This window comes from Natrix helvetica, assembly GCF_964273705.1.
Source record: "Natrix helvetica genome assembly, chromosome: 2".
Taxonomy (NCBI): Eukaryota; Metazoa; Chordata; class Lepidosauria; order Squamata; family Natricidae; genus Natrix; species Natrix helvetica.
Window position 1 is genome coordinate 243,267,017 of NC_138552.1, and position 26,518 is coordinate 243,293,534.

Below are 26,518 nucleotides of genomic sequence, written 5' to 3' on the forward strand. Positions count from 1 at the left end.
GTGGTGATCAGATCTATTGGTGCAATAATCCTTAACTGATGTAAACATTTATGATTAGCAGATCTTCAACAAATATTTGGAAAATTCATTTAGAGGTTGCACAATTACAACATCTTTTAATTTCATTAAAACCCTTTTCCGGTTACTTTAAGTATCTCATTGACTTTAATGTTGCTCCTTTAACATAGTTACATCTTTTTATTTTTCAGGCTTGAATCAAACCCTGGGGAAAAAAATCAATTCCTTTAATAAATAACTGGAATGCACTGTACAGGTGCAAGGTCTGAAACATACTATTAAATGAAGGGCACCAAGTTTGGGCAAGAGCCATAATATCATCTCCTTAAAATAGGTGAAAATAAAGTAGATGTTTCCTAGATTAAGAATTGTTCCTCACAGTCATATTAGTGTACTTACATTTTATCCCTGAGTTGGGAGAGAAGTAGACTAACATGAAGTATTATTAATCAAATGTATAGAATTGCCTATCTCACAAAATGTAGCTCCAGGTTCCATGCAACAATTGAATAACAAGTAATAGTGCTACCCCATAGGCCATTCTCCCTAAGTGTTAAAAATTAAACTAGGCAGTATGGCTACTCACATTTAATCTAAAGTGGAATAATTTCAGGGCAGCAATTGGTGGATACTCTGCCATCCCTTTCCCTCCTATCTCCCATAGCATCTGCTTCAGGAATTTAGTCCTGCAAGGTTGGCACATTCTTTCGTTCCTTTTATTAAATAACATTTCTACCAGGACTTCAGAAGCAACCCTTCTCTGTATCAGCAACTGTCCTTTGGAATGAGGTTCCTTATTTAGAACCAGCAGCCCTGACTCTGTTGTTGTTTAGAAGAGCTATGAAGACCTGGTTCTCCACCTAGGCCTTTAGCAAGGAAAAATTAAGACCCTTTGTTTTAGTGTGTGCATCTTTTATCTTTATATATTATTGACTTTATTGTTTCTTTCTTCCTTATTGAGAGTTGGCAGCATACATCTTTAATAATCATCATTATAATCAGAGAGGGGGGAAATGGGGGACATTTCCTATAAAAAAGATCAAATGTGCCTACCTCTAAATAATGTTGAGTGAGACACTTGTAACATCCATACTACATACAAACGAACATGAAAACTCAAGGGGAAAAAAACCCTCATGTTCCCAGTGTGAAAAGACAAAAGTCAATCTAGGTTCTACACACCACAAAACCTTTTCACAAGAACATAAGGGGGCTTAAAGAGTTGTATTGCATGAATAGAAAAACCAATCAGCAAATTAAAACTAATGTCAACATTTTAGTGTCATGTTTATTCTGTTATAATGGCTTCCTTTTCTTTCCAACCATGTATTTTTGTAGTTTCTTCAAAATTCAGCTATGGAAATAAACTCAACAATACAAGTTGACCTAAATTACCCATCACTGTAGCAGTGTTATACAGGCCTTACAGAGTCTAATATGAGACTGCTACCTATTAGGAACAAGCTCTGAAGACGCTTCTTGGATGAGAAGTTAAACATCTTCAAAGAAAAACCAGAAAGGCCAGTTGCCTCTTAAAAAAGAACCTTTGGGACAACCATGGCCTGGATGATGAGAATCTCCATAGATACTAGGAACAATGCAACAAAAGTAACAATACAACAGCTAGAATAATGCAGCATTATTGCAAGAAAGGAAGGCTACCTTTTGTCCAAGATAGCTCCCACTCATTTTCAACATTGATATAAGAAAACAGACTTTTTGCTCAGAAAAACCTCTGCTTAGACTCTTCCTGGATAAAAAGAGGTTGAAAAACAGTTAAGAAATCTGCCAATAATTTGGCTTTTTCCAGAGTTTTTGAGTTGCTTAGCAATTGAAAAACTCAAAGGGAAAATTTCTTTTTTTCTTAACTCTTATTTGGTGCCTTTACTCCCTCCTGTAAGATATGTAAGCAATGTAAAAGAAGTGATTTTCATTGCACCAGCTGAAGTGGTATCTAACGGGGACCGAAAACTTTCGCCCGATTCCCCCCCCCCCAACTTCAGAAGAACGCTCAGCTGGTTTTCTAGCTGCAAACAGATAAAGGGAGCGTCTTCCTGAAACCAGAGGCGGAGCTAAATGGGCTAATTAAGTAATTCAATAATTGCCCCATTAAGAAAACGAGGTAAAGACTTTTTAGCTTGCCTGCTACTTTAGGCTGGCTATAGTTCAGGTCAGGATTTGGTTGAAGGGACAAGTGATACATCTGCGGTAACTTGTCAGTCGATAATTATGACAGTACGGAGGTTTTCCGGATTTTAAGAGCACAGCGAACCAGATTTCGTAAAGTGGCTCATCTGGGCAGTATAAATAAATGCTCTTCGCTGTTTGGCCTTTCGTGAAGAAGGTAGTTTAAGTCGAAGGACACCTATATTTCCACCGTATGGTATAGCCTGAGTAAATGGAGCAGTGTGTGAAAAGTAAGACATCGCAGGCTAAATACCTGTCGAGGGACGTGGCGTGGTGGGTAATTTTCAATTTGTAAGAGTCTTTGGGAGTCGCGCGGTCTCCACATTTAAGAAATATTAAAAACAGGCTGAGATTTTATATTTATCGTTTATTTTTATTTTAAAGCTCGTATGTCATTAAAAGAGCGGTGGATAACATTTTATTGTTTCTTTTGCAAGTTTCCTTTGGCGAAAAGGAAACGCGCTCCTATTGTAACATTGTAAACCGCCTTGATCTCCTAATCTATTGGTCAGTTGTCGAGCTACTAATTTGGAGAGAGAGAAAAAATATATTATTGTGTGACCAATGGTGCTACAAACCTGCGAAGAATCTGCGCCAACTACTGGAACTTGATTGGCTGCCACCAATTTGACTGAGGGAGGTGGGGGTCTAACAGCCTAGCCCTAGCCAATGGCAATGAGGTTTCATGGCTTTGCGAGACATCCTGTGAAATGGCTTTTGTCTTTGTTCCCGGGCGGCGCTATTGTTTTGTTAGCACAAGTGAAAAATGGGAATCCACACTTGCAAAAGACTTCGCTGCAGTCCTGATGAATGAGTTGCACCGCAGCAATTCCGAACCAATCTTCAACAAACAAAGCAGACCTGGGAGAACTAATCTGCACAGATTAATTTTGTTCTCCGGGCCCCAGTTTATGGGACAGCAGTCGTTCCATGCTTATTGATTATCAGACAAGTCTACTAATCCCCCTTAAGGTCATTTAATGTACTTAATTAAAGAGCAGTTAGCAAGCTTCTCTTTACCATAGTAATAGTGGCTGTTAAAAGTGATTTGTACATTACCAGTATGGTAGCTATTATTCTCAAGGTCTACTTGACATTTATATTTTCCCTAAACACATACATACTTGAACAAGCATTTATGAGACAAAATTAGAACTAGAAACGTCTCCTTGTTCTGCTGTCTGTAAAGAACAGTTACGCAGTGGTAAAATGACTTTAAAGCTTTAAAAAGAGTGTCAATATTTTTTAAAAAAAAATAAGCTTGATTTGGCCTAAATAAGCACTTGGCTGGCTTCAGATTACAAGCAGACAGTGGCTAGATTTACAGAGTTTGCTACAAGGCACAATTGTACAGTAATTATGATATTTAAAATAAAAAGTACAACAGTTGTGCTACTACAGCATTAAGATTTTAATCTGTGTTTTCTGTCATAGCTACCTTAAATAGAAAGCCAAATATATATTTACATTGCCATGTAAAAAAGATGTGGAGACTCTAGAAAGAGTGCAGAGAAGAGCAACAAAGATGATTAAGAGACTGGAGGCTAAAACATACAAAGGTTGCAGGAACGGGGTATGTCTAGTTTAATGAAAAGAAGGACTAGGGGAGACATGATAGCAGTGTTCCAATATCTCAGGGGTTGCCACAAAGAAGAGGGAGTCAAACTATTCTCCAAGGCATCTGATGGTAGAACAAGAAGCAATGGGTGGAAACTAATCAAGGAGAGAAGCAACTTAGAACTGAGGAGAAATTTCCTGACAGAACAATTAATCAGTGGAAAAACTTGGCTCCAGAAGTTGTGAATGCTCCAACATCTGAAGTTTTTAGGAGATTGTTCGATAACCATTTGTTTGAAATGGTGTAGGGTTTCCTGCCTAGGCAGAGGGTTGGAGTAGAAAACCTCTAAGGTCCCTCCCAACTCTGTTATTCTATTCTATATGAAATAAATAACACATGGCTAGGAGGACAGGAAAAAGTGACTAAAGCATAACCAAGTGAAACATTTTAGAACTTAACACATCACTTGGCCTGACTCAAAGGTACTGGAGGCCTGTTAATTCCTTTTTATCTATTGGTGAGGGGATAGATGGGATGAGATAAAGTCTTAAAAGGTACAATCTTTACACCCATTTCTTCTGTTCCTAATAAATTTTAAATGGCTTGTTTATATGTTTCTTGATGAGGACAGACAACTTGTAAATTCAACTTTTCTTCTTAAAACTATGGAATGTTAATTCCTGGCACATTGGTGGTGGAAACTGCAGATTCTCCAGCAGGTTGAAGGCCAAAGATGGTTCAAGAAGCCATGTTTTGCTAATCAGTTCTTAATTTAAAAAAAACAGCATACATTGAAGAATAGCCCAGCAGATATTTTCCATTTGGACTTCAAAAAGATTTGCACAAAGGCTCTTTCTTACCCAATCTTCAGGGCAGCAGTTTATGTCTTGTTAGGCTTGTTTAAGGAAGAAACAGCAGAGAATCGAAAAAGGACAGTTCTTGCAAGTTTTGGGACTTAAGGATCTTTACATTTTTATTATATAGGTTGGAACCCTGGCATCTGGACAGCATCTGTAGTATTGCCAGAGTGAGGGGTACTTGGCAAAATACTCTTGAAATCCCTGATACTTTGTGTCTCTTGAGTTCCTGATATGAGCTACCTTTTTTTTAGCATTGAGGAAGTCTCTACCTATATTGTACATGTGCACTTTCTGACTGTTATTTAGCCCTGAAATTCTTTCTCACTTGAAATTGTAAACAACTACAATCACACATCTTTTTTTGTAAAGTTTATTTTTTATTTTTCATTTTAATAGCATAATCATATACATACTATTACTTAGACAACATCGTATTGTATTATTAAATGTTTACATCAATTAATCTTACCATCCACTCCCCATAAGAAAAACAACAATTATTGGCTCTTCTGCTCTCCATACACTATATTTGTGTGTTCACTTTCTTCTCCCTCTCTCATCCTCTTTCCCACCTCCTTTCTTCTCTGTCCTCCTTCCCTTCTCTACTTCCCTTTCCTCTCTCCTACTCCTCTCTCTCCTTTCCACTCCTCCTTTCTCTCCGCCTCTTCGCCCCCCTACCCTCTCTCTATCCCTCTCTCCTTCCCTTACCTCTCTTCTTTTCTTCCCACTCTTCATCTAATTTGCTTGGTGTATTTCAGCTTCTGAGCAAGCTCCATTTTATGTTGATGGTATTTATAGTTCCTTTTCAATATACATATTCAATTTTAAACATATATTCTCCTCTTTAAAAAAAGAAAAGAAAAATAGAACAGAAAACTATACATATATAGTCAATGTACTTTTAAACTCTCCCCGCCCAAGCCTAATTTTGGTCGAGATGTAGACCTGGTTACAATTTCCAAATATTTTCATCATTATCTTTATATAATTATACATCCTTACGCACCCCCACTTTGTGATTCTGTCTTTAACTCTCAGTAGTTTCCCATTATAATTGTATTTCATGTTCCCTATCCAATTTTTCCATGTCTTGGATTAGATTACCTTTAGTTGTCTATGAGTAGCAAACCTCGTTCAATATTCATTTCAATTCCCTTAATCTATTGTATAGAATAACAAATGGTAAACATATCGCTTTATTTCATCATCTTAAAAGTTCTATGTATATCTATGTTTCATATATTTTAACCCATGCTTAGTTGTCCTTCTGATTTCGTTTCCAGTCAATTTGCACTCAGTTTAATTATCATGTATTAAAGTGAATGGCAAACCTCTGCTTTACAACTTCCCTATATCAGTTTCATATTTATCCACGTTCCATATATTTTGGCCTTTGCTTAGTTGTCTTTCCATTGTTATATTCAACCAGTTAGCAACTCCATTTTATTGTCATGTTTTTCACAACCTCCCCACATCAAAATCAATATCATATTTATCCATATTCCATATATTTCAACCTTTGCTTAATTATCTTTCCATTATTACATTCAATCAATTAACAACTCCATTTTATTGTCATTTAGAAATAAAACCTGTCCTAGTTTTATATTCTCCCACATAAAAATTTCTGGTTGTCTGATATTTTCCTAGTAAGTCTTTTGTCCCACTTCTCTGCTCTTGCCCTCTCCCTTCTCTTTGCTTCGGCACATCCACTCTCCCCAACTTTCTCCAGGTCACCACCAAAAGGATGTTGTTGTTTTTTTATTTCTCTTTGTTGGGGCAAAACCTCCCCCTTCAATTTTCCTTATGTCACTAACAGCCCCAACCTCTTTTGTATGCCTTTTGTTTCCCTCTGTTTCTACTCCTTCATTATCTTGCCTCCCTTGCCTCCCTTCTTCTTTGAATTCTTTGAATATCTACTTCTCTGGGTTCAGAATTCTATTTAGGCTTGATTTTAATGATTTATGCATATTTTTATAATATCACGTAGTTCTTCAAATTCCCAGCTTTCCATGATGTCCAGTCCAAAGTTAGAATTAGCTGTACAGTTATTTCAGAGTTCTGGTCCACCTTAAGTTTTTCCACTTCCACTGCTGTAAGGGAGAACAATGGGAGCCATCTTGGTCTTTTGTCCTTCCTTACTATCCAGTTCCAAGATTGCAGTTAGTTATACAAAGTCTTATTTTGAGACTCTGGTCCACCTTAAGTTTTAGCTATTGTGGAACCGGAAGTGAAGCCGGGGCCATCTTAATCTTTTGCAGTAAAATAAAAAGACGAGGGAGGGAAGAAACAAAAAAGAAAAGAAAAAAAGAACCCTAGCATTTTCCAGTTCTTATCTCTGTAATAATTCTTCCCTTTGTCACCTTCTATCTTTGATCAGCCACAGCTGCTTAAAACATCAATTAGAACAAACTTATAAAGAGCTAGATTCGGGTACCTGTCTTTTTTGCCTCTTGCTCTTGCAACTTCTGATTTATGGTAGTTGGTTAATTAAAATTTCCCACACAGTCAAGATTAGATTATCCGTTATCAGAGAAAAAGAGATCAAAATATTTGGTTTCTATTTGATATCCGAGATCAAATTAGAATTTATATTGAGTGGATTCAGAAGAAAAACATGCTTTTTTCTTGATTATTTTAGCTGGAAGGAATTCAAACAAAGTAAAAATATTGGTTTCTGTTTAAGATCCAAAACCAAATTTAACGTTATAATTATGTGGGTCTGTACCTTCTCTGCTTTCGGTTCTTGTTTGAAAGTGCAAAGAACTTTCAGGGGGGCTGGTGTTACAACCCTCCACCTTCCTTTGTTCTTTTTCTTTTAGGGAAAAAAAAAGTCCTGATCTGACCATCAGTATTATTTATGTTCTCAAAATTTCTTTGCTTTTTCCAGATTTAATTTATAGTTGAGGGTTAGTTAAATTCTCTTACCAGGTCTTTTACCTCTCCTGGTCTCCGCTTGTCCCAAACTTATTTTGACAAAAAGGTCAGCATCTTGTCAGCCATGAAGGCTGCTGCCCCAACTCCGATTCATAGGCAAATCTCTAACCCACGAGAGATCTGTTGTTTCTCTCAGGGTCTGATGAGACACTGCCCTTCTTCGCCCCCACCTCCAGTGGGGGTTCTGATTCAAAAGAATCTTCGGAGATGGTTTGTCAGACAGAGTTCATGTGAGACTCTTAGGAGCCCACATCTCCCACATCTGTCCAGCTGGAGAACTTACTGTCAAATCCCCTACAATCACACATCTATGAGACAGAAGAGAAAGAGAAGAAGAATAAATTTATTTTTCTACAAATAATAATACGAAACGTAGAGAAGCAGGGAAGTCATCAGATTCTGGAATCATAGACCTGCATGGGCTGCATGTAATTTAGTTTATACCATTCCTCTGGGCAATATCCTCAAGGCTACAGGATTGGGTAGTTTCCATCCTTTAGGATTGGGGGAGCTCTTACCTCAAAGAGGAATCTTGTCCAAGAGGATGCTAAACTAAATCCGTGCTGGACTCATTTGGCACAGCACTTAGGAAACAGGTCACCAGTATTCTGTAATGTATCCTCTTGATCTTCTCTTTGGCTTACAATAATCGCTGAGTAAATTCACCTTTATTTTGATGAGCTGATGGAAACAATGCAGAATGGCAGAGAGCAATATAGTGTGGGTAAGACTGATAGGCACATATGTCAGAGACCAATACGTTTCCTGCTGCACAAGTCAATGGGTATTTTCTCTCAGTTGTTACTGGAAGCAGCTTGAGACCTACTTATTATTAACACTGGTCAGTGTGATGCACACACCCGTCATGATTTTAAATGTTTAGATACCATTAAAATTGATGAATCCCACCTCCCCCCCCTTCTTCGTACCATTTAATTTGGATATTTTCAAGCAGCTTACCGGATAAAAACCTTTTAATGTTCTATTTATTTATTTTAATAGTGTTGCTTGGGATGGCTGTATAATCAGATAAGGGTCATTAAATCACTTGTGATTAAATAGGATAATAATATTTGCTCACCCTATTAATATTAGAGCTTATGCTGACTGTATTTTTGAAATTTTAGATGAAGATATATATTTTTAATTACACGAAAAGGATGCATTATCTCATTGTGTGGATTATACCCTTTACTTCATCTACCAGAATGTTTGCACATATTGGTCTTCAGATTTCCTCATGTTCTTACATGTTGACCTCAGGCATTTCTTTAGTCTCCCATCTGGTATCTGTTTTTTATCTTCCACATTATTCTAGCAGGTTTCCACTCTCAAACCATTCAACATTCTGTAAGACACACTAAGAAATAAGTGTTGGTATTTTTCATAGCTGAATGATGAAGAATATTTATGTTCCATTCACCAGCTGGCATTTTTCACTGACCTTTATCTTCCAACTGTTTGCAAAAGATCCCACAACTGTATTTTCTCAATCCTTGGAAGAAGAATTTTCAGAGTTGTATTATTTTCCTCTCTCCTTAGGGCCAAATCCAAGACATTCCATTTGAGCAAAGGTTCTGCTGCAGATTGATCATTCTACTCCTTTGTTGTTGTTGTTGTTGTTAGTTGCTTAGTCATGTCCGATCCATTGCAACCCCAAGGACAACATTCCTCCAGGCCTTCCTGTCCTCTACCATCCTCTGGAGTCCATGTAAGCTCACACCTACTGCTTTGGTGACTCTATCCAGCCACCTCATTCTCTGTCGTCCCCTACTTCTTTTGCCTTTCCCAGCATTAGGCTTTTCTCCAGTGAGTCCTTCCTTCTCATGAGGTAGCCAAAGTCTTTTAAGTTTCATCTTCAGGATCTGGTCTTCTAAAGAGCAGTCAGGGTTGATCATTCTACTCCTTACAGACAGGAAACACTAACATGGTGTTTTTCTTTCCCTGATCAACAATATATGCCTGAAATCTGGAACTGGATTGGATACTGAATCCGGTAGTTTCTGTAAAGTCAACACCTTTAGGCAATGGGCATCTTGCACTCTCATGTTGTGTCATTGGAACCACAAGGAGGTAGATGATTGGCTGCCTGGATTTAATAGCCATCTTCCTTTCTCTTCTGTTACATGATATACTACTGTAAGAAGAGGGGAATGGAAGACAGAAACAGGAATGGCTAAGAATCGCTGCAGCTGACTGAATTGTTTGAAAATATTGTTTCTTGTTACAACTGAATGTACTTGTGTTTTCATGCTTCTCTAGAAAGAATAAATATTCATGGAACAGAAGTGAAAGTGGGCTTATTGATCAATAGGTATGAAAAAAATTGCTCCGGAAGGAAGAAAGAATAATATTGGTGTGACTTATCAAGAACTCTTGTCTTAATATGAAAATGACTCTTATGTTGTTATTATCATTGATTGCTGTTAAATGCAGCATCTTGGAAGACAGAGAGTTCTTTGGGATTGAGAGATTACCATTTGGTTGCTTAGTCACTGTTGCTTAATCATGTGTCTTGAATGGTTGGTTGACAGTTTTGTAAGCTGTGCTAGTTTTGTGATTTGACTTAATTCTTAATATATAATTCTTAATTATATTCTTAAGTCTGATTTGTTGAAGAAGTCAGAAAATAATTTATAGGTGATTAATATTTTCTCCACCTTCTCTGCAAATATGCTGCTATACCAATGTGACTTTCTTGTACAAGCCACTAATATGAATACAGTGTGGGTGTTCCCCCTTTATCCCAATGAAAAGTCTTTCTGATATTGTAAAATATTAGATTTAGTTTCAGTCCCAAACTGAATTGGCAACTGGATTGTTGCACATTGTAAAGGGAAAAATGGGAGAACAATTAGAGCAGGGGTGTCAAACTTACATCATCACGGTGTCATCACATGATGTGTCATGACTTTTTTCCCCTTCACTAAATCATGCATGGGTGTGGCCAGCACGTGACGCACCCAGTCCGTGGGCCACGGGTTTGACAGCCCTAAATTAGAGAGTGAATTATGTTGTTCAGATGCATATAATAAAACACTTTTGTTAAAACAGGGGCATTTTGTAGGACTTACATGCTGATTGCTTCTTTAAATCCACACATTTTATTAAAATTGTCAGGAAAAGCTGAACAGTAGTAGTAGTGCCAGCCCTCAAGTTAGACAAGTGGTTTTTTTTTACTTCTCTAGTAATTCTTCCTTTTAGATAACAGATAAGCCAGCCAAACTAAGTGATGTAATTATAATATAACACTGAATTTGGATAGAGTAAAAAATAAGAGGTATCTATCATTCAATACCCAACTTTAAACCCATAGGCTTAAACCCATTTTGAGTTGTTGGTCTCAAGCAAACAAAATTAGCTGTCTTCAACAGATTAGGAAATATAGACTGGCCAAAGAAACACACACAAATCTAATTTGTGTGACTTACTAGGGAAAACCAGTCTACTTTAGGATTAGTTACATGGAGATTGTTCACAATTTGTCCTTGTGTAATAATGTAAAGAAATTCTGTACTTTATTAGAGGAAGTGGTTCTTCAAGATCATGTAGTTTCCAAAAAAAAAGCTTTAGTTTCCTTCTTTAGTTACAAAGAAAATACTGGTGCTGAAAGATGCTGTGTGTGCTGAACAGAATTTTCAGAGCTATTAAAAGGTTCTTAACAGATCCATTAAGCATTTTCTACTGCTACCTTCTGCTCCTTGAGAAACCTCTCCTTATATTTATCTCCTTCATTTATACTGAATTTCTTTCCTTTTTAAACACAAGTTATTATTTATTTCTGTGTTGTCAGTACCCACCTTCTCCTCCAACTATTTGAAATGCACAGACTTAGAAGTTTTATTTCTTAGCATCAACGTTTCCAGAATTTTTATTGGATGATTCGTTGAAATTAATCCAACATGTTCTACTAAGTAACTTCTTAGGAATAAAATAACCTAAAATAAGAAATGCTACTATAAGACTTGGGTTAGTAGCAAAGACAGCATGAATGTTGAAATGCTGCTTCAGCATTTACAGCAATCTTTTCCTATATGTAAAATGGTGCAATAAACTCTGAATAGTAAACACATTATTAGAATTTTGGAAAGAGATAAAATTTGGTGAACAGAATACAAAGTCAAATTGATGGATGGAAGGATCAATTATGAATTGAGGTGTTCAGGTTTTAATTCTAATATTTAAAAGACAGTATTGCCAGAGGTTACATATAAACTATAAGCACCTCTTATCTCAGAATTTTTAACAGAGACGGTCGCTGTCGAGGAGTGACTGGAGTGGAAAAATGTAGTCAAAGGGAGAAGAAAGCTTTTATTTCCCCCTCCTTCCAATTGCTCTCCCATCTTTCACTTTTGGTAATGCTTTGCAAATAACCTGCTCTGCCCAGGATGATCTTGGCTCATAGGCTTTTCTCAGCAGCTCGGGACGAGATGGTCGTTTGTCCAATTTACTGCTAGAATTGATTGTATTACTTGAAATTACCGGAGAGTCCCTCCACATCATTTTTTTTTCAAGTATCCTTAGAAACAAGGACTCGTGTTATACAATCATGGAGTTAAGCACATTTGGAGGTCATTTAGTCAATACCTGCTTAATGTATTACAGATTTGCTTAAATAAATTTAATGAAAGAGGGCTTCCGCTGTCATTTTGAAATTTTTTGTTGCCTTCAAGAAAATCAATTATGCTCGAGAACTTATACCAAGCAAAAAATGTTTGCCAAGAAAATTGCAATGTTTATTAGTTACCCTTTTAAAGTGTATATCATACTTATTAATGATGTCACTGAGCAATTATAGGGGGAAATGTGAGCCATCAGGAATGTATGGTTCTATAGTTTTTAAGGCAATCTGTTCTGACCCAGCTCCCTAAACATGACAAACCCTCTGAAGTTAACTCAAAGATTTTTTTATTAAGAGTGCTGGCAGCTCTGGCAAAAAAAAATTCTCTCTCAATGCAGGCTAACAAGTCCATCCAGCCAGAAGATGAATAGCTGTCTGTCACATCTATTCATCTCCACCTCCTGCCTTTTGTTCACAGAACTAGGGTGAGGCTTCGCTAGCATTGGTGGCTCTTCCTTCCCAAGGAGTGGCCCACAGATTTCCACTACTCTCCTCTCTTCTGCCTTCTGCGCGTTGTGCATCAAGCACTGGACCCAGCTATTCCTCCTCTTCCTCATCATCCACCTCCAGACCTGGGGGCTGTGGATTCTCCATCTGAAGACTGATGGATGGCCCAGGCTTCGCCTCTGTCTATCTCTCTGCCAGCTCCATTCCCTCTTCTTCCTCGGAGCTCTCAGGTTGCCTTGATGCTAACTCGACTCCCACACTGTCTACTCCTCTGATTCGGCTGCTGGAGGGGCCAGCAGCCAACAGGCCACGACACAATCAAGATATTCACAAGATTGACTATTGGGAGGAAAAATTTTGCTATGCAGTGATCGTCCATCAGGATTCTGACCGGGAGCAAAGAAATCCATCCATAACGTCTAAGTAACTGTCCAAGGAAATCCAGTCCATAGAAGTAATTCATAAGAAAAATATATAGAGTTTGGTTGGATCTGTCAGAGGCTTATATAGACCAGCACACAATCCCACAGATGCTAGTTGGAAATCCAAAGCAGGATATGAAAACTCTTAGGCCCCTTAGACTCTTAAGCATTTTGACTCAGAAATTAGAAAAAAATATATATTAAAATAGTAAACAATGGCTTTGCGACCTAGAGCATTTCCCCCATTATTTGTATAATTCATTTTAAAGCTCTCTAATGGTGGCTGAAGGCAATCGTAATATAAGGCTGATTTCGAGTTGCCTACAACTATCTGTAGGTGTCACCACATACCTAGGCTCTGATGGGATTAATGGGTAAGCATTGGTTGCAGATGGCTACAGACGGGTCAACGTGCACACCTCCCAAACCACAATTGCATGTTGTTGGTCCAACTTCCTGTTTCGTGTTTGAGTGCCCCCTAGACAGAATGTTACATTTGCAAAAAATATAAATGGAACACCTACAGTATACAACTGTCTCCAAATGACTGACATACATACATACATACATACATACATACATACATACATACATACATGAAATCTATCTAACTATCTATCTATCATCTATTTATCTATCATCTATCATCTATCTATCTATCTATCTATCTATCTATCTATCTATCTATCTATCTATCTATCTATCTATCTATCTATCTATCTATCTATCTATCTATCTATCTATCTATCTATCTATCTATCTATCTATCTATCTATCTATCTGCCCTGACATACAGTGATGGAGAAATCTGTTCGATTATTAAATTTAGTGCATACAATATTGTTTGTTTCCTTTGAATTTGTAAATCATTTACTTTAGTTGAACGATAAAGATAAAATAACTTAGGTCTATCCTTCATATCAAATACGTTTACATATTTCTATGCTATGTTTCATTCTTCTCTTTTTCTGAGCTGAAATGTCCTGAGTGCCATAATTTTGCTTAGTTGTTCTCTTATAATCTTAGTTTCTTTTCTCTGCAACATTCTAAGCTACAGATAACATCAAGATATAATAATTAGAACTATATAACTTATACTATATGGGGTTTGATACAGATATGTTTAGTTTTTATTTCTTTTCCAAATGTTCTATAGGACTTTTTCCCAAATAGCTATACATTGAATCAATGTTTTCATTATCAAATAAAACAAAATTATCTACTCTAGTTTATTTTTTTAAAGTAGTCCCAAAATGGAATGCTAAGAAATGAGCAGTTGGGTGAATGTAGATTAGTTAGATGGCAGAAACTGCAGGTAGTCCTTGAGTTATGACTGTAATGAAGCTTGTACTTCCTGGTTTTAACTTGTGATGGTCATAAATATGGTCACTCATGTGACCAACCCTATTCTACAATCTTTCTTGTGGCAGTCAGTGTGGGATTGTTAAGTGTACCAATACAGCACAATACAATACAATACAATACAATAGTAGAGTTGGAAGGGACCTTGGAGGCCTTCTAGTCCAACCCTCTGCCTAGGCAGGAAACCCTATACCGTTTCAGGCAAATGGCTATCCAACATCTTCTTAAAGACTTCCAGTGTTGGGCATTCACAACTTCTGGAGGCAAGCTGTTCCACTGATTAATTGTTCTAACTGTCAGGAAGTTTCTCCTCAGTTCTAAGTTGCTTCTCTCCTTGATTAGTTTCAACCCATTGCTTCTTGTTCTACCCTCAGGTGCTTTGGAGAATAGTTTGACTCCCTCTTCTTTGTGGCAACCTCTGAGATATTGGAACAATGCTATCATGTCTCCCCTAGTCCTTCTTTCTCTTAAGCTAAACATACCCAGTTCCTGCAACCATTCCTCATATGTTTTAGTCTCCAGTCCCCTAATCATCTTTGTTGCTCTTCTCTGCACTCTTTCTAGAGTCTCCACATCTTTTTTACATCGTGGCGACCAGAACTGAATGCAGTATTCCAAGTGTGGCCTCACCAAGGCATTATAAAGCGGCATCAACACTTCACGTTTGTTATGAGCTAGTTTTGCGAAAAACTAGAAGTAAATTCTGGTTTTCGGCAAAACTATAGTAAAACATGGTCATATGACCCTAGGACATTGGAAATGGCTATAAATTAGACCAGTTGCTGAGCACTCAAAGTGCAGTCACATGACTAAAGGGTGGGAGCACCTGTCAGAATGCTGAATTTGGGTCTTAAGTATCACCAAGAGGTATGTCGTAACTTTGAATCTTTCCTAAGCAACTGATCATAAGTTGAGGACTACCGGTAACCGCTTTTGACTGTGGTTCATAAATGTATCAGTGTTGGACTGATCGGTTCTTCAATAGGAAACTATGGAAATCTGAGGAACACCTTCTAGATTGGAAAATTGGGAGCGGGGGGGAACCCCAGATGACAATAGCAAAATACAAAAAAATATCAGGTAAAAGTATAGTGTCAAAAAAATTCTTCATTGTACTACAGTATCCTGATTGTAGCAGTGCATTACCTAATGACATGCATCATCCCTATATTGAAATGTGAAGAGTCATCTCAAGCATAAATGCAGCACCCCAAAAGACTCCTGAGTGCAGTAAACTCTTTCTATAAATTACTTAGTTTTATAGAGTCTTAGAAGTCTCCTCATTATTAGCAATACATCTTCAGAAGAAAAAGTTACAAGCTTTGGCCAAAATGTTCAGTTTCTAATCTTATTGGTTGTCTCCTTGAGTTAACTGAAAATTTGCTTGGATGTGGTTTTGTTTTAGTGCTCTATTCATCTAATTCTTCCTTCTAACTTCAAGGCCGTTTTCCAGGTCAGACGCCACAGGAAAAAAAAATCAAGTGGATTTGATTTTTTTACATGTGTGCATTTATTTATATTGAGCCTCTTTTACTATTGGGATGCCCATTTCCTCAATTAGAAATGTATTTTAATAACGTGCCTCCTTGCGTGCTTACACTAAATTAAGGTAATTATAAATAGCAAAAAAAAAAAAACCCCACTAGACCAGCAGCCCCCAAACTTTTGAGCATCAGGGACCGGTTCTGTGGAGAAAGGTTTTTCCGTGCAGCAGAGGGGGCATGGTTTTGTGTGCTGCCTATATCCCCCAGATCGGGCTTTGTGTGGCCCAGTTGCTGCCCAGTGCCGGTCCCCAGACCAAGGGTTGGGATCCCCGCACTGGACTTTTCCATGGAGATAGCTTGAAAATTTTATTATCATCCATTTGAATGCCAGGGACTGTAGTGTACCAAATAATTGCTACTGCCTGCGAATTGATGGCTTTGATTATGTTTCCATCATTCCGTTGTTGTTATTTCAACACTACAGTTTTCCTGCCTGAGAGGAGAGAGAAGCCATTGTGGCATGCCTTGAGTTGGTCCCGGCAATTCCAATTATTCATAAGTGGTGCTCTTTCTAGAATTTGAAAGACAAGGAAATGTATTTAATTTCAAATATCACGAATACATTTGCAAATCATGAATAATAATTATTTATTTCACTGCCACAGAGGAAAATATTGAGAAATCCCCTCTCTTTTGATAAGGAAGCCTTGCTTGCCATTTTAATGGCTGTCTTTTGTATTCCAAAGCAAGACATATGACATGGAAATCAGAAGGCCCTGGGGGCAAGGAAGGAGCATAAGAGCCTATTAGGTGTGCATATCCTGCCCATGACTTTATTAAATATTTTATCCTTTGAATCTGGCAGAGTATTCCACTGCTTTGCCTCTCCTTCTCTCCCTCCCATCTATTTATGAAAGTGGTTAGAAAATGTTGAAACACATCCCCAAACAATCCAGGATCAGGTTAAAGTTGCTGCCTTCAAATGGCATCTGCCCTGAGGTCTTCAGCCATTTTCTCATACTGTTAAAGAGCCAGAAATAAGCAGACAGTTCCCTGGCATCCGACTTAAAGTGCTTATAGCCTGACCTTCACCTCTACACAAGTGTTGCTTCTACTGTGTCCTATCAAGCCAGCTGAAAGGAATTACTGGAGTTGCCAGGTAACCAAACCTAGCCTTCTTGACATATGAGCCAGTTATTAACCTGAACATTTGAGTAGTCGGTCTCCTCAGTTAAATAACAAGTAAAAGGTACTTATCATTTACAGTGATGTGGCATTAGCTTTACCTGTATATCAGACACATAGGCTCTATCTTCAATGTCAGAAAAGAGCAGAGTTTTACTAGGAAGACAGTCAAACAAGACAGATGGTGATACGGTTTAATCAGCTTTGCTAAAGGCTAAAAGGAGCTGCGTGAAATGGACAATTGGGGTAAGACACAAAATGCTTTGCAAATTTAAAGTTGTATGTTTGTACCTTTAATGTTTTGAGTATCTTTTTAAAATGGATTGGGTACACATTTATAAATAGATTGCTAGGTGCTTTCCTTGTCGCAGCGTAAACCCAATGATTAAATACTGTGTAGTTGAAGTGCCTGCATATTTCAGATGCAGAACTGATAAAAGTTGCAGTTACGGAGTAACTAAGTGGGTTTTAGGAGCTCTACAGCTGGAATCAGAAGAGTTTTTAATGCACAGCAGAATGTGTAGTTGTTTCAGATATTCATGGAGAATTTAAATTTAAAAATATTCTATCTATCTGTCTTAAAAGAATCCTGCTGTATTGGTAAATAAGGAGGTTGTATGCTCTCTGTTTGTCTTAGACAGCCATGCCACCTCATTTACATGGTGTTATTACCATACAGTATAAGTCAAGAGATATACCATTGTAGTGAATATGTCAAGATTTGCAAGTGACTTTTCAGTTTCAATTGGTTTTCCCTCCCTGACAGATCTAGGTCAGTCTGGCCTGAATTGTATGTATATCTGCTTATGGTATAAAGCACCAATTCCCTTTAAATATTTTTGTATTATTTCTAGGTATTACCGTGCTCCCAATATATGTCACTCGACTTAAGAAACTCAACACTGCCAGGATTTCAAATTAAGGAGAAATGCTGCATCATCTCTCAACTAGCTGCTCAAGGCCATTTCCACTGATGCAGCGGTCATTATTTATTTAGGGTGCCTTATCGAGAAGCAGCCTGCCTATAAACATGATTTGCCTGGTTCTGCACTGTGGTTTCCTGCTTCATGCCATTGAAACATCCATCATCGTTTATTATACAAGCTTACCTCTCGCCAGTTCACAGGGACATTTCCCAAGTCTTGAAAATGTGGGTGCTTTCAAGAACATTTCCATTGTGCCAACCCAAGCAACCTGTGGGTTGCCAGACAGGAGTACTTTTTGTCAAAGTTCAGCTGTTGTTGGAAGTATTAACTTCTGTATTCCGCAATTTTGTATTCAGAAGTGTCCGTATAGATCATCTCCTGCTTCCTATGCTGCCATTCTCTCAGAAGGCCTGGGCAATGTTCTCCAGCAAGATCAAAACGATGTGCCTCCTGGATCTTTTAGCAACACGAGTATTCTTTTTCATGGTGAAAAGGGTTGCTTTTCCACTCCTTGTCCTCGGAAGCTTGCTGTTTCGTTTACTTTAACTGTATGGTTGAAACCTGAGAAAGAAGGTGTAATGTAAGTAGCTGGCAGATGGTTAGTCAACCAGTAAAATCAAGCATAATAATAGACATAATTTCTTTTGGGTTCATATAAAGGAAATGGCACACTAATGTTATAACACTGTTTTTATGTAATCTCAGAAATACTTCTTGGTACAGGTTTACTTACTGTTTCGGCAACATTTGTAGATTACCTGTTTGATTGCACTACATGCCTGATATCATTTCTCTTGCTAATTACTTGCTAATTACTAAACTTTATTTATGAACTACTGTTATCATTTCTATTTCAAATAGGTATGGTGTTGGACGAGGGCGAACTAATTAGTAGCATGGAAGTTCACTTGTAGTTCACTTCCCTCCAGGAGGGAAGTGAGTGTGGTAGAGGGGGGGAGGGTAAAGGATACTTCAACAGAGGGTTGCTTTATTACAACGGTCGCGGGGAGGGGAGGATGCGAGGACAGGAGAAGATCACAAGGTCGGTTGGGAGACCGTGGCTGCTGGTTACGCCCGGTCGTTTGTACCAACCCCCGCAGTCTAGGTGGTCAGGAACTACAGAGCCAGGGCCTGAGGCTGATGCTTTGCAATGCAAGGTCCGTGACCAACAAGGCCCCCCTCATCAATGAGTTGATCTCAGAGGGGGAGCTGGACCTTGCAGGGATAACGGAGACCTGGTTGGGCCACGAGGGTGGTTTACCCCTCGTGGAAATGTGCCCACCAGGTTTCCGTGCATTCCATCAGCCCCGGGCCCTGGGTAAGGGTGGTGGGGTGGCGGTAGTTATACGGGAATGCTTAGAGCCGAGGGAGTTCACTGTACCTCAGATACCCGGATGTGAGTCCCTTGGTGTGAAATGGGGCCCAGGGAGGCAGTGGGGTCTGCTGATTGTATACGTGGCTCCTCGCTATGCATCAGCAGCCCTGCCCGAGCTCCTCGAGCTGATCTCAGAAACGGCAGTTCAGATCCCCAAACTTGTGGTTATGGGGGATTTCAACTTGCCGTCGACGGGGGAAGCATCCGAGGTAGCTCGGGAGTTCATGGCTTCCATGACAGCCATGGACCTGACCCAATTAATTCAGGGCCCCACACACGAAGGTGGCCACACTCTGGACCTTGTTTTTGTATCTGAGCAGTGGACGAGTGATCTGGGAATAGGGGATCTAGTTATCACTCCCCTGTCATGGTCAGATCACTCATCTCTCTGGCTGGACTTCCCTGGTGCTACCCCCCACCGCGAGGAGGCGGAACCAGACTGTCCAAGTTGGTACCGCCCCAAGCGCCTGATGGAACCGGACAGGTTCCAGACAGAGCTTGGGCCATTCCCTGTAGCCCTGACCCGCTCTCGGTCGGAGAACCTAGTGGCCGCCTGGAATAGGGTGGCCACTGGAGCCTTGGACCGGGTTGCGCCTTTGCAGCCTCTCCTGCGGCGATGACCCACCCGGGCTCCTTGGTTTACCGAGGACCTGAGGGTGATGAAGCGCCAGAGGAGACGCCCAGAGAGCAGGTGGAGGTCCTCACGCTCCGAATCTGATCGAACACAGGTAAGAGCCTATTCAAGGACCTACCTTGTGACATTAAGAGCGGCCAAATGTAGACATTGTGCCGCTCTTGTTGCATCCACCGATAACTGCCCTGCCGCCCTGTTTCGGGTAACCCGCTTCCTCTTATCACAGAGGACACGGGAAGCCCCCTTGCAGGGCAGAGCAGAGGAGTTTGGGGAATATCTGCAGGACAAAGTCGCTAAGATCCGGAGCGGATGGGCCCCCCTCAGTGGTCCAGGAGAGCCATCAACAGTGAATCTTATGAGACCATTCTGGGAGGAGTTTGCCCCGAGGATTTGGACAGGTTGTGTGGACGACTGCGACCCACCACATGTTTAATGGACCCGTGTCCCTCCTGGCTGGTACTGGCATCCTGGGAAGTGACACAAGGCTGGCTCCTGGGCCTGGTGAACGCCTCGTTGGGTGAGGGGTCCTTACCTGCCGACTTGAAAGAGGCGGTGGTGAGGCCCTTACTCAAGAGGCCTTCCCTCGACCCGTTGGAGCTAGCTAATTATCGTCCAGTCTCCAACCTTCCCTTTTTAGCGAAGGTTGTAGAGAATGTGGTGGCACAGCAGTTTCCGCGACACCTTGAGGAATCCGAATATCTAGACCCACGCCAGTCCGGCTTCCGACCCGGGCACAGCACGGAGATGGCCTTGGTCGCGTTGGTGGATGATCTCCGGAGGGCCAGAGATAGGGGTTGTTCCTCTATCCTGGTCCTATTAGATCTGTCAGCGGCTTTTGATACCATCGACCATGGTATCCTATTGTGCCGGCTGGAGGGGATGGGAGTTGGAGGCACCGTTTTGCAGTGGTTCGGCTCCTACCTCTCCGACTGGACGTAATGTGTGTTGGCAGGGGGGCAGTGGTTGACTCTGAGGACACTCACTTGTGGGGTGCCACAGGGGTCGGTCCTCTCGCCCCTTCTGTTCAACGCATATGTGAAGCCGCTGGGGGAGATCATCCGCGGTTTTGGGGTGGAGTATCATCTGTACGCTGATGATACTCAGCTGTACATTTCCACCCCAAACCACCCCAACGAGGCTGTCGAAATGATGTCCCGGTGTTTGGAAGCCGTCGGGGTCTGGATGGGGAACAACAGACTCAAGCTCAACCCCTCTAAGACTGAGTGGCTGTGGCTACCGGCACCTCGGTTCAGCCAGTTGACACCATCACTGGCCATAGGGGGCGAGCAATTGCCCCCTGTGGAACGGGCGCGCAATTTGGGTGTCCTCCTAGATGCCCGGCTGTCGATGGATGACCATGTGGCAGCCGTGGCAAGGGGGGCGTTCCACCAGGTTCGCCTGGTGTGCCAATTGCGCCCCTTACTGGACTGGGATGCCCTACGCACGGTCACTCATGCGCTGGTGACGTCTCGTCTGGACTACTGCAATGCCCTCTACATGGGGCTTCCCTTGGGACGTGCCCGAAGACTACAGCTAGTCCAGAATGCAGCTGCGTGGGCCATCATGGGGAGTACTAGGTACTCCCACATAACACCGCTCCTGCGCGAGCTGCACTGGCTGCCTGTGGTTTTTCGGGTGCGTTTCAAGGTGTTGATTACCATCTTTAAAGCGCTCCATGGCACAGGACCTAGCTACTTGCGGGATCGCATCCTACCGCACACATCCCTGCGACCAATTCGCTCTCACAGGGAGGGACTCCTCCTGGTGCCGTCCACCAAGTAATGCCAACGGGCGGCGCCTAGGAGTAGAGCCTTCTCTGTGATGGGCCCAACCCTCTGGAATGACCTCCCTCCCGACATTAGAACCACCACCGACTTCCGGTCCTTCCGTCAAAAACTAAAGACTCACCTGTTTCGACTAGCCGGCTTGGCCCATCCATAGTTTTCATCTCACCTCCTGCCAGATATTTTTAGTTGGGTCAATTTTAACTTTTGGGGGTATTTTTAGGGGTTATTTTTAATATGGTTTTAATAGCTTTACTTTAAGATACAGTCTTTTAACCTCCTCATCTAATTTAAGGATTTATGTATTTATATTTATTCCTATGTATTTGTGTTTTAATTTGACTGTACACCGCCATGAGTCCCTTTCGGGAGTGGGGGCGGTCTAGAAATCTAAATAAAAGTAAAGTAAAAGTAAAGTAGTAGTTTAATCCAGATAATACCTGCCTCAGTCAAAAGTGTTGGTGATTTGGACAGCTGATTACCTGGTCCCTAGAAGTATCTAAGGACCATCCTCTCTACCCCTCTCCAGGCTGAGTGTTTATGATGCTCAGGTTATGCCTGCTGCATTCACCCTGGAAGGTGGAAATAGCCATTATAGTGGATGGGAATTTTTTCTGTGAACAGACAGGGAATATTTATGGAGATTCTCAGCCATCCCGGTCATGGTTGTCCCAAAGGTGCTTTTTCAAGAGGCAGCTGGACTTTCTGGTTTCTGTTTGAAGACGTTTCGCTTCTTATCCGAGAAGCTTTTTCTTAGATGAGAAGCAAAATGTCTTCAAAGAAAAATAAGAAAGTCCAGTTGCCTCTTGAAAAAGCACCTTTGAGACAAACAGGGAATAGATATAATTTGACCATGGAAATCCATGGCCAAACAAAATAGTAGCCAGCTATATATAATGGAATATAGATTTGAGGTCAATATTCTCAGTTGTGCACAATAATCATCTTGGACTAATTATTTTGAGCGTTTGCCTTCTGCATTATTTAGTGTAGTTACAACTTTATTCATTCATTTTTCCTATAATCTAGGAATATGGTGTTATTTATCATTCATTCATTTATTCATTACAGAAAATAAGATACTGCCACATCTATTTACTGTTCAGAAGTTTGATAAGATAAGTAATCATCCCTTTGTGTCATGTTTTGCAATGTGGATATGAGGAAACATCGTGTGCAATATCGACTGGGTGGAATGGGCAGGCTGCTAAGTCCAGAAGTTATTCTCTTGTATGGGATATGATAGAATCAGATTTGGAATGTCTCCTGCATTCTAAGGGACCTTAGTTGGAAGGAATCTTAGAGGTCTTCTAGCCCAACCTCCTGCATAGGCAGGAAACCCTATACCAATTCAGACAAATGGTTGTCCAATTTCTTCTTTAAAACTTTCATTATTGGAGGATTTACAACTTTTGGAGGCAAGTTGTTCCACTGATTAATTGAAAACCGCCCTGCCGCCCTGTTTCGGGTGACCCGCTCCCTCCTTTCACAGAGGCCGCGGGAAGCCCCTTTGCAGGATAGAGCAGAGGAATTTGGGGAATATCTGCAGGACAAAATCGCTCAGATCCGGAGTGAATGGGTCTCCTTTAGTGATCAAGGGGAGACATTGGAGGCGAGTCTTGAGGGACCATTCTGGGAGGAGTTTGACTCTGTTGCCACCGAGGATATGGACAGGTTACATGGGCGACTGCGGGCCACCACATGTTTATTGGACCCGTGTCCCTCTTGGCTTGTACTGGCAGCCTGGGAGGTTACCCGAGGCTGGCTCCAGGGACTAGTGAACGCTTCGTTGAGCGAGGGGTCCTTGCCAGCTGTCTTGAAAGAGGCGGTGGTGAGGCCCCTGCTTAAGAAGCCTTCTCTGGACCCAGCAGAGTTAGCCAATTATCGTCCTGTCTCCAACCTTCCCTTCCTAGTGAAGGTTGTTGAGAGTGTGGTGGCGCAACAGTTCCCTCGACACCTGGAGGAAATTGATTATCTAGACCCGCGCCAGTCCGGTTTCCGGCCCGGTCACAGCACTGAGACGGCTTTGGTCGCGTTGGTGGATGATCTCTGGAGGGCGAAAGATGGGGGTTGCTCCTCCATCCTAGTCCATTTAGATCTCTCACCGGCTTTCGATACCATCGACCATGGTATCCTATTGCATCGGCTGGAGGGGATGGGTTGAAGGGCACCGTATTGCGGTGGTTCTCCTCCTACCTCTCCGGTCGGACGCAATGTGTGTTGGCAGGGGAGCAGAGGTCGACCCTGAGGCCGCTCACGTGCGGGGTGCCGCAGGGGTCGGTCCTCTCACCTCTCCTGTTCAACACATACATGAAACCCCTGGGCGAGATCATTCGAGGGTTCGGGGTTGAGTATCATCTGTATGCCGATGATACTCAGCTATACATCTCTACCCCGAACCACCCCAACGAAGCCGTCGAGGTGATGTCCCGGTGTCTGGAAGCCGTCCGGGTCTGGATGGGAGACAACAGACTCAAGCTCAACCCTTCCAAGACGGAGTGGCTGTGGCTACCGGCGCCCCGCTTTAGCCAGTGGGTTCCATCCCTGGCCATTGGGGGTGAACAACTGCCCCCGATGGATAGGGCGCGCAATTTGGACATCCTCCTAGATACCCGGCTGTCGCTGGATGACCATGTGACGGCCGTGGCTAGGGGGGCGTTCCACCAGGTTCGCCTGGTGCGCCAATTGCGCCCCCTACTGGAGCGGGACGCTCTTCGCACAGTCACTCATGCCCTGGTGACGTCCCGTCTTGATTACTGCAATGCTCTCTACATGGGGCTCCCCTTGAGATGCACCCGAAGGCTGCAGCTGGTCCAGAATGCAGCTGCGCGGACAATTATGGGGAGTACTAGGTACTCCCATGTAACACCGCTCCTGCGCGAGCTGCACTGGCTGCCTGTGGCTTTTCGGGTGCATTTCAAGGTGTTGATTATCACCTTTAAAGCGCTCCATGGCTCAGGACCTAGTTATCTGCAGGATCGCATCCTACCCCGCACATCCCTGTGACCAATTCGCTCTCACAGAGAGGGACTCCTACGGGTACCATCCGCTAAGCAATGCGGGCGGGCGGTGCCCAGGAGTAGGGCCTTCTCTGTGATGGGCCCAACCCTCTGGAACGACCTCCCCCCCGATATTAGAATTACTGCTGATCTCCGCTCCTTCCGTAAGAAACTCAAGACCCACTTGTTCCAATTAGCTGGCCTGCCCCAATCGCAATTATAAGTATAATCTAATCCTGACCTTCCTGGATGGCATTTTAAATTTTTAAATTCTGGGGTATTTTAATTGGTTTTAATTGGTTTTAATTATCAGTTAGTTTATGGCTACTGTACAGACTGTGTGCTTAATTTGTTTTGTCTGGGGTTTTGTATTTTGTTGTCTATTGTATATTTATTGTCTGTACACCGCCCCGAGTCCCTTCGGGAAGAGGGGGCGGTTTATAAATTTAATAAACTGAAACTGAAACTGAAACTGTTCTAACTATCAGATATTTTCTCCTTAGTTCTAAGTTGCTTCTCTCCTTGATTAGTTTCCACCCATTGCTTCTTGTTCTGTGCTTTGGAGAATAGTTTGACTCCCTTCTTTGTAGCAACCCCTGAGATATTGGAACACTGCTATCATGTCACCCTTAGTCCTTCTTTTCATCAAACTAGACATACCTTGATTCTATCTCTCTGTTTATGCAGCCTGGAACTGTGTCGGCTTTTTTGGCAGCTGGTGCACACTGCTGGCTCAAATTTAAATGATTGTCCACTACAGTGGTGGGTTCCAGATCCCGTTGCAACCGGTACAGTGCAAATTGTAAATTTGCAGGAAACCCTATACCGTTTCAGACAAATAGCTATCCAACATCTTCTTAAAGACTTCCAGTGTTGGGGCATTCACAACTTCTGGAGGCAAGCTGTTCCACTGATTAATTGTTCTCACTGTCAGGAAATTTCTCCTCAGTTCTAAGTTGCTTCTCTCCTTGATTAGTTGATTAGTTTCCACCCATTGCTTCTTGTTCTACCCTCAGGTGCCTAAATGTAGAACCTAACTTTTTTTACCATTAATAGATTAAGGTGAGTATCTTTGTATGGCTTCCTTCCTTCTTGGGAAATAGAAATAGCATTATTCTTACTATCCAGCCACTGACAGTGTAGACGATGAAATGTTTTAACTGTTTCTGTGTGATCATGGATAGTAGAAAGATGCCTCATCCACAGAGGCTTATGTGTTTCAGTTTGCATGCTTGTGTTCCTACCTGTGTGTATTTTGCAAGGAAGGACAGTTTTTAGAGCCAGCTTTTAGAGTGAATCTCCAGAGATAGATTAAAGAAAAAAAAAAGGTTCTTTCTCCATTGATTGATAAATCCTTTTGTTGATTAAGACGTTGTTGGTTCTTTATAGCTCCATAGGGCATCAAACATTCAAATCCCTATTCAAAAAGTGATGCCGCAAGGATGTTTTTGAACTTTAATATTAAATCTCTGGTGTAGCCATGACAAACATGAGTTTTGCTCATTGTTGACCACAAGGCCATCTTCAATCCTATTATGTGGTGAGTATATCTTCTGTACAACTGGGACTAATGTGAACACTCTGGGCCTTTTCCTTGTAGAAAGGAAAGATTTGTCAAGTATGACAAAATGGAAGTAATAATTGTCTCCAAAATTCCTGTCTCATTTCCTCATTCCTATTTCAGTGCCTTTACTAGTAAACCAGCTGTCTGTGTTTACA

At 41.3% G+C, this 26,518-nt stretch overlaps 1 protein-coding gene across 1 annotated transcript in view; it reads left to right on the forward strand.

The window, feature by feature from the left end:
* Nucleotides 1–2,168: 2,168 nt before the first annotated feature.
* The window catches only part of USH2A (usherin), a 507,951-nt gene continuing 483,601 nt past the window's right edge, over nucleotides 2,169–26,518 (forward strand). The window contains exons 1-2 of the mRNA XM_081943929.1: nucleotides 2,169–2,478; nucleotides 17,936–18,587. Of these exons, the coding sequence (XP_081800055.1) occupies nucleotides 18,112–18,587 (476 nt within the window). The 5' untranslated portion in view covers nucleotides 2,169–2,478; nucleotides 17,936–18,111. The remainder of the gene's footprint in view (nucleotides 2,479–17,935; nucleotides 18,588–26,518) is intronic.